Source organism: Primulina huaijiensis, chromosome 13, assembly GCF_012295235.1.
Source record: "Primulina huaijiensis isolate GDHJ02 chromosome 13, ASM1229523v2, whole genome shotgun sequence".
Lineage (NCBI taxonomy): Eukaryota > Viridiplantae > Streptophyta > Magnoliopsida > Lamiales > Gesneriaceae > Primulina > Primulina huaijiensis.
In genome coordinates this window covers 17,421,942-17,431,509 of record NC_133318.1, presented here as the reverse complement: position 1 = coordinate 17,431,509, position 9,568 = coordinate 17,421,942, and the positions used below count along the sequence as shown (strand labels likewise).

At 35.2% G+C, this 9,568-nt stretch overlaps 2 protein-coding genes across 2 annotated transcripts; one reads left to right on the top strand and one right to left on the bottom strand.

Moving 5' to 3' along the window:
* Positions 1 to 198: 198 nt before the first annotated feature.
* On the top strand, positions 199 to 1,785 carry LOC140991738 (spermidine hydroxycinnamoyl transferase-like). The gene has a single exon (XM_073461864.1). It carries the CDS (start codon positions 237 to 239, stop codon positions 1,584 to 1,586), a length of 1,350 nt encoding a protein of 449 aa, XP_073317965.1. The 5' UTR covers positions 199 to 236; the 3' UTR covers positions 1,587 to 1,785.
* A 3,352-nt stretch (positions 1,786 to 5,137) lies between these two features.
* Positions 5,138 to 6,828, bottom strand: LOC140990890 (spermidine hydroxycinnamoyl transferase-like). Its single transcript, XM_073460729.1, has one exon. The coding sequence runs from the start codon at positions 6,645 to 6,647 to the stop codon at positions 5,292 to 5,294; it is 1,356 nt and encodes a 451-aa protein (XP_073316830.1). The 5' UTR covers positions 6,648 to 6,828; the 3' UTR covers positions 5,138 to 5,291.
* Between the last annotated feature and the right edge of the window lie 2,740 nt (positions 6,829 to 9,568).

Sequence of the window (9,568 nt, the reverse complement as noted above, 5' to 3'; positions counted from 1 at the left end):
ATATATAATCACGTAACGTGCTCTTGTCACTTATTTATATTAAGTATTAATTATTAATTGTTAATTATTAATTAAAGTTAAAATATATATCGAGAATTTTAAAAATGGAATGAACATATTTACAAATGAGTAGTTGCCACCTACCACCACCCATCAATCTGCAACTCAGATTGCTCGCGCCATATATAATATTCATTCTTTCTTCTTCCAGTAACCCCTGCAGTCATCCACAAAAAATGGTAACGCTGAGAGCTACACATGTAGTCCGGCCGGCGGAGCCGACCCCAGATGGAGCCATGTATTTCAACGCTTCTGATCAGATCAAAGACATATCACACACTCCGACTATTTACTTCTATAAACACTCGGCCGCGTTGGATGCCGGGGATGCCATTTCGATTCTCAAGGATTCGCTGAGTAAAGCGTTGGTACTGTTTTACCCTCTGGCGGGCCGGTTGAGCTGGTCGGCCGAAGGTGGCAGCAGGGTGGAGCTTCACTATAATGGAAAAGGTGTCCCGATTTTTGAGGCGGAGTCGGAGGCGGCGGTGGAGGACTTTGGGGACTTTACTCCGACCTCGTCTATACAGGATTTGATTCCTTCCGTAGATTACACAACCCCGATTGATGAAATCCCGATGGTTGTAGTGCAGCTAACGCGTTTCCGTTGCGGCGGAGTTAGCATCGGCCTCGGGATCTCACATGTCATGGCGGATGGGCCGAGCGCTCTCTACTTCGTGGACCAGTGGGCGAAAATTTCACTCGGCGGTGAACCCATTTCTGCGCCATACCTCGATCGGAAAGTGCTGGAAACAGACAAGCAACTTGATTCCACCTTCGACCCATCGGTTCTGCGGCCGCCGCCGACGCTAATTGGCCAAGAGGACAACTTGGAACAGAGAAAGAAGCCTATCACTGTCGCTTTTCTCAATCTCAGCAAACTACAAATCGAGAAACTCCGCAACAAAGCGAACCTGGAACTCCAACTAGAAAAGAACACAACCAGCCGCGGATACAGCCGATTCGAAGCCGTCGCAGCTCACATCTGGCGCTGCACAAGCAAAGCACGCGGCCACGTCTCCGAGCAGCAAACCAGCCTACACTTCCCTGCTGATTTCCGCAACAAAATGAATCCACCCATTCCAAGAAACTTCTTTGGCAACGCCCTGATCCGTGTTGAAGCCACTGATAACTCAGGAAACCTGTTATCGAGCTCCCTCGGTGCAGCTTCCAAGAAAATACGCGAAGCAGTTGAAAAGGTGAACGAAAACACAGTGAGATCCTACTTGGAATTCTTGAAGAATCTACCAGACGTGGGCCGATTCAGATCATTGGATAACAACGGCCGGCCGAAGGGAGATTTCTACGGAAACCCGAATCTGGCGATCATCAGCTGGACGGCACTGCCACTCTACGGCGCAGATTTTGGATGGGGGAAGGAGATCCATATGGGACCTGGACCAATGGGTTTCGATGGCAAAACGTTCATAATTCCTAGTCATAATGGAGATGGCTCGTTTAATATTGCCATATGGCTGCAAGAAGAACACATGCCAGAATTCAAGAAATGCTTCTATGATCAAATATGATATAATCAATGGATGAGTTCTCTGTTATGTCCTCCTTTCTGTTTTTCTTCAATGATTGGGTGGTATATTTGAACGGGGGTGAATTACGTATTTATATATATATATGCTTGAATTTTTTGTTTTCCAATTGAGTTTTTCAAAATTTTGCAAATTAACCCAAATATTTTATTTATTTTTATTATTTTGGATGGCAATGTAATATACCGACGATATCTTTCGATACACACTTAGCAAACTCCAGCTCTCACATAGTTTTGAAAACTAGCATATTGGTCTTGCATTATGATAAACCCATCCCGCTATCTTTCAATACACATTCAAAAATCCAGCTCTCACAAAGTTTTGAAAACTAAGTATATTGATATATTCAAATAACAAGAAAATAAAATCAGATTCTAAATTCAAGATGCGTTAATTNTATATAAGCAAGTATTGCTTTCATTTGAATAGATAAAAGTATTAAAGCATCTAATGAATTGTTGTGCTTATTAATGATGTGGTATTCATCTACTGTCAACTATACACGTATAATTTGGATATATTTCATTCATCATATTCATAGATGTGTGTCATCTCATTGTTGGATACGATAGGTGAGCATCATATATATGAACAATGATATGGTTAAGATATCTTTGTATAAGATTTTTATAATCAAGTTAATATGTGATCGGTGTTATATTTACAACCTAATACTCGTGCTCTGGTTGACAATTGACGTAACGGAAGAGTGACATAGAAAAAGACTATCATACTGAAAGGTGAGTGACAACCATCTAGAATGGTACGCCACATACATCGGCTTCTAAAGAGGTAATAAATGTTACACATGTTTCATATTGATACATTAAACAAATAAATATCGATTTATAAACTCAAAAAAATTATATCACCCAATAGCCAAACTGTTGGGGAATTACACCGAAGCGATGCCGATCACGATAATAATAGTACCTAAAAATGCGGAATAAAATAATCAACAAGAACACAAAGATTTACGTGGTTCACCCAATATAGGCTACGTCCACGGAGCATTGCAACTTTTATAACTTGAATAAATATTACAACAAGTGTATACACCAATACACTCAATATTTCTCACATTCCCAACCCGAGTATACCGAGAAAATAATTTCTCTAACTCTCACACAAGAGAATTCTCGCACTAAAGAAAAAATACACTCTTTTTTTCTATGCAATCTCTTTTTATCAAAGCTAAAAAGCTTTTGATTTTGAGATACAATAACCGAAGAAATTGAGCTCTATTTATAACTAGTTCAATTTTATAACAAAATCGATCTGACATAGGTGGGAAACAAGTTTCTTAATTTTTTATTCAGCGGACCTCACCTCACCTAACACAAACATTTTGGGTTGATATATTTTTTAGGTTTATAACCTAACACCTATCTTTCCTGCGGCATCGCCAAAATCTTTCATTTCCTCTATTTCTAGTTATGATGATATATAGACAAAATGTCAAACTTTTTTTCCGAGCACTCAGAACTCTTAACTAAACTCTTCAACATTTTAAATATTCATTTGTTTTTTTCCCTAAAATTTCGATTAATTCGATCACTAACCAAAATAATTGATTTTTATGTTGGTTCATTTATTTCGGTTTTCAACAAATACAATGAGAGTGTCATGCACCGGGAGTAATATTCTCTATGTATAATAGAATGAGCCATCTATGAAGAATTTGAAAGTGACAGCTAGATCCATTTAACATGACCACCTAACTATATCTGTAAATTTAATGTTAAAAACATACGATGTCTTTTAACTAAAATAAGATTCAACTGCGACTGGCCTGTTGGTAATACCTGTTCCCAATTATAAATAAAAATAAAAATAATTTGAGCACGTCTCTCGTCTTCTGTATGTATTACATGACGTATATGGATGTCGAACGACGAACTACTGTACATGTCCGGCCTCCGGGATTCACCGGAAAGGGTTGTCATGACAGCGGATTGTGTCGAACACGATCACACACTAGTTATGCTTATGCAAGCAAGTGTGAAGCAATAAAATCAATGTTGAAGCCTGATGTGACTTCGTTGAAATGGGTGAATCGGGTAAGGAGCTCCAACGAGTCAAATCAATAATTTATAGTTTTTAGGGAATTTGAGTGAAGATAATGGCTTCAATAGCACCTGCAAACAATGAAAAGAACTCGTGAATGGGCGCCGGAGGGGTGTCCGGCGTGGCCACTCCGATGCTTAAGTCAGCAGGTTGAAGATGAACACAAGCAATATTTGGGAGAAAATATGTGTAATGCTTAAGAGTTCAAAGATTTCAGAATCGGTAAATTACATTAATACCTGCTATTTATAGTAGAAGATGAGGTAGGTACCTCGATTCCAGTGCTACCTATTAAGTATGGTAGGTTGGCTGCCCATACCCTATCTTCTGATGACTTCTAGGACACTTCAAACCCAAGTTGTTCTGACAGATTAGACGTCCTGTATCAATCATACTCGAGTGTGGTTCAATTCTCGAGGTGGCTCGGGCAATTGATTACCCGGGTACTTATATGAGAGTTTGGGCGATGATTGCGCGGGAGACCGGGAGAACTGACTGTTCGAAGAATACTTGGAAAATATGTAGTGCTCGGGCTCTTGATAGTGTCCGGGTCATCAGCGACCCGGATCCTTATGGGGTATCAAAGCCAATTCAACAAGTAGGCTAATTGCAATGTTCAAAGACCCTTAAACTATGACTTTAATAAATATATAGTGTAATTGTGTATATCTTTTCATTTACGTAAGATGAAAATGAAAGACACGAAGAAATTTTCAACAATTTTTTTTTAAAGTGGGATGGCCCTATATTATTGACTTAAATGAAACTATATTTATCAAATTCGGCACGAAAGAGAGTTCGATTGGTCTCCCCATGTATATAAATGGAGCATCAGAACAAGTGAATGATTTTTATTAATTGAATCATTTTCACCTTGAAGTAGATTAATCCTAATTCACGCTAGAAAATTATTGATAGAAGCTAGTCCTCCGGTTATAATTATGAATTTTTTTCTTATAATTTTAATTTGATTTTTTTAGTACTACATGTAGTTGACTATTATAGTATACTTTTTTTAAAAAAAAATATAATTATTATACACGCAATGGAGCATAAAATATATATGAACATAAAAAAATCTTGTGACACAATCACACGTATCAATTTTGTGATACGAAATCGTCAATTTGTACCATTTATGAAAAATATTATTTTTTATGTCAAAAATATTAGTTTTTATTGTAAATATGAACATGATTGACTTGTTTTATGAATAAAGATATGAGATACGCATGTATGAATAGGTAAACACGTTGAACGTTGTCAATAACTCCAAAAGACTTGGCAATGGCAATTTAATGAGATCACACTTGAGTTGTGATTTTAAAAAAAATCAAAAACAAAATTTATTACAACTCAGCCCTAAAGTAAAACATATGAAATTATATATATATATATATATATTATATCTTTATTTTTGTTAAAAAAAATGAACATGACATGATTATTTTAACAGATCGATATGGCAAAAAACTGATATATTCATGCTTGCAAACTTGATAGTTTAATTTCATTAATACATTAACGTGTATGTATAATATGTATATATAAACACAATAAAACCAAACAAACAGAAAAGTTATTGAATTTGATACATAAACAAATTGTTGTTGATGATCAAATATCATCATAGAACAATTTCTTGAAAGCTGGCATGTGTTCTTCCTGCAGCCATATTGCAACATTAAACGAACCATCTCCATTCTGTCCAGGAATTATGAATGTTTTCCCATCAAATCCCATCATTCCAGGCCCCAAATGAATCTCCTTTCCCCACCCGAAATCTGCCCCGTAGAGCGGCAGCGCAGTCCAGCTTATAATCGCCAGATTCGGATTGCCGTAAAAATCTCCCTTTGGCCTCCCGTTGTTGTCCAAGGATCTGAAGCGACCCACATCCGGTAATCCCTTCAAGAAATCTAAATATGCTCTAACTGTTTCCTCAGTCACTTTCCCTACGGCCTCCCGTATTTTCCTGGAAGCCATGCCGAGGGAGTTTGACAGTAAGTTTCCTGAATTATCCGTGGCCTCGACTCGGATCAGGGCGTTGCCGAAGTAGCTTTTTGGAAGGGGTGGATTCATTTTGTTGCGGAAATCCGCGGGAAAGTGTAGGCTTGTTTGCTGCTCAGGGATGTGGCCGCGTGCTTTGCTTGTGCAACGCCATATGTGGGCTGCTACTGCCTCGAATCTGCTGTAGCCTCGGCTGCTCCCGTTCTTTTCTGCATCGAAATCCATGTTGGCTCTGTTGCGGAGTTTCTCGATTTGTAATCTGCTGAGATTGAGAAAAGCGACTGTGATTGGCTTTTTTCTCTGTTCCATGCTGTCTTCTTGGCCGATTAAAGTAGGCGGGGGACGCAGCACCGCCGGGTCAAATTTAAAATTCAATGGTTTTTCGGTATCCAATATTTTCCGATCAAGAAACGGTGGGACATTAGGCCCGGCGGCTTCTCCACGAGCGAATTTGGTCCATTCATTGACAAAATGAAGCGCACTCGGACCATCAGCCATGACGTGGGAAATCCCCATGCCAATACTAACTCCTCCGCATTTGAACCTTGTCAACTGAACAATAACCATCGGGATCTGATCGATCGGAGTAGTGTAATCCATGGAAGGAATCAGGGCCTGGATTTCAGCATTTGGCGTGAAATCCCCGAAATCCTCAACTTTAGCGTCCGACTCAGCTTCAAAAATGAGGACTCCCTTCCCATTGCAGTGAAGCTCCACCCGACTGCCACCTTCCTCCGCCCAGTTCAGCCGCCCTGCAAGCGGGTAAAACAGCACCAAGGCTTTGCTGAGTGAATCTTTGAGCCTGGATATGACATTTACAGCTTCCAAGGCCGCGGAATGTTTATAGAAGTAGATGGTGGGAGTGTGTGTTATATCTTTAATTTGATCACATGCATTCAGATACATGACCTCGTTCGGGGTCGGCTCCGCCGGCGGCACGACATGGGCGGCACAGATATTCACCATTTCTACAGAATCCCAACACAGATGGCTTTTGATTTAATTTACTGCAAGAATTTGAAGAGAATTCAGCTCAGAGAAAAAGAGAGATGGATGTTCTTAGCATCTTAGGAGTGAATTTATAGGCAATAACGTGGTTGGCCACAAACAATTAATTAAATGATGATAAATCCACATTAAAATAAAACACAAAATTGCTGTGTGTGTAATTTCCCATGTTGTTGTTAGGTGATAGGAACTGTAAGTTTGAAATTTCATTTTAAAAAATTCAGTATATCTTCCCTTTGGTAAATCAAGATTCATATAAAACTTCAACATAATATATCGAATTTGATTCAAGATCGAAGTCGAGCCAAACTCGAGTCAAATTCGAAGACTTTAAAATTCAATTGTAGCAGTGTGAACGAATATATTATAGCTCGGGAAAGCATACAACAAACCCATCAACGTGTGTTGTGAGATAATTAAAATCAACCTTGTCGACTGACTTTTTCCAATCGGCCCCCAGCAGGCTGCGATTCCACTTCTTAGGTTGACCAATTAAAATTTGGATAAACGCGCTTCTGCGGACAAGTTCCTCCGTTTTTATTTGTTGCCATTAAATAAAATATTATAAGCTTTTAAAAGTTTTATATTTAGTATGTATTGGTTCAATGATTTTATTGACTTTTTCATAGTTTAAATGTCAATATTTGATATAGACTTTTATATATTGTATTAAAATTTAGTGATATTCACTTTAAACCTTCGCAGAGTTTTAAAATATAATGTGATATTCAAAAGGCTAGATATATTCAAAATGTTAATGCGTTTTTAATGATTCGATGAAATCCTATTAAGTATAAGAATTAAAATCTAAGATACAACGAGATATTCGATCCAGATTTTTATATTTTTTATAAAAGTTTAGTAGTATTTAATATAAAATTGTAAGTTTTAAAATGTCATGGGATTTTTAATGAGTAAAATTTAGTTTTTAAATTAATTATTATATAACATTNTGTTGTTAAATATATTGTCAAAAACAAAACTGATATATTTTTTTATACAAAATTTTACTTAAAATGAATTAAATTATTTTGAAAATTATTGTTATGTATCTTTAAAAAGGCTAATTAGCTTAATAAATATGTTGAACTGGTTTGAATAATTGAAGTTTAATTACAATAAATTTAGTTTTGACTTATTTATCGTTTTTCATAAATACATCAATAAGTAAAAAAATACTTATATTGATAGATAAAAATACTTTAATTAAATAAAAGCTATTCATGTTCAACTGCTATTTAAAAAAAAGAATAAAAAATTAGAAAATCTATAGGGTTTTATGTAAAAATTTACAAAGTTCAATAAAAAAACATGCATAATAAATATATAAGATTCATTAAAAATATTTAGAAATATGTGAGATTCTACAAAGCTCGTAGAAATCTATCGCCTCCACAAAAATATCTTATTTGTAAATTTTTTTTGCAAAGCTCAGCAACAAATACACTCCTTATATATGTGACTATTGTAGATTTATGCAGGATTGGAAAAAGTGAAGAAATAAGTAACAACAATAATAAAATTTATGTAAAATTTAAGTAACAACAATATATATATATATATACACATATTTTATATTGAATATTTTTGGTGTAGGAAATTTAGAAATTACCTTAATTTGGAGATTACATATACAATATTTTTTGATATTTAATATATCTAATAATTTAAGTAAAATAAATTTTATTTTTCAAAAAAGTTATAATTTCAACAGCCCCCAACCCACCATGAAAATCAAAGCCCACATTAATTTCAGTCAAAAAATGACGAAAAATCCTACCTAACAAAAAGTCACAATTATAAGTTTAGAACCACAAATCCAACTAACTAATTTTTGATGGATTCGCTGATTTTTATAAAAATTTAAAATATTTATAATTTCTTTATTTAAACAAATAACATTAAATGATTAAAAAAAAAGTAATCAGATGGGGTCGAGAAATTCCTTTTGTCCACTCGAAATAATTTAGTTCATACCAACAATATCTCTTCTTCATACCAAGTTACCAACAAAATCAAATAAAATCATTTTTTTTAATCATTGGAACTCAACCTGTAAATTATACAGAAATCCCCGACAATAAGCATAAATTGCATGTCAGTCCCTGGACCCACACGCTTTTTCATTTGAGCTATCTGAACTTGGAAAACCGAAGAATAATAATGGTAAAAACTTGTGTAAGACGGTTTCACGGATCGTATTTTGTGAGACGGATTTTTTATTTGGGTTATCCATAAAAAAATATTAGTTTTTATCCTAAGAGTATTACTTTTTATTGTGAATATCGGTAGGGTTGACATGTCTCACAGATAAAGATTCGTGAGACTGTTTCACAAGAGACCTACTCAATAATAATTTACATCATCGATGAGCAAAACAATTACATCATATTAATATTAGAGTTGATCTAGTTAATTTGACTGGTCTATGATTAATTATTCAAATTTTATTAATTAAAGATTTTTTTATTTGTCGTATATAATATTAATAATAATGGATGTTGAATTTCATGCTTATTTAATTAAAAATAAATTAACGTATTTTGATATAACAAAACAATTAAAATGGACAAAATACTGTTCTAAGACCATCTCCAATCATGGCACCACATTGGTGTCAAACCATCGTGGTGCCATGATATTTCACTCCAATCCAGCACCAAAACTGCCGGTGGATTGGAGCAGCTCTACAAGCTGCTCCACGCGTGGCGCAACAATTTTGCTGTGCCACAATTTTTTTTTTTATTTTTTTTAGTTTTTAATTTGATTAATTTAATATAAGTGTTTAATATTTAATAAATTAATATTTTTTTGAAATTTTAATTATAAAATTTTTAATATTTTGATTAGAAATTAATTAAGTGTAAAAATAAAAAAAA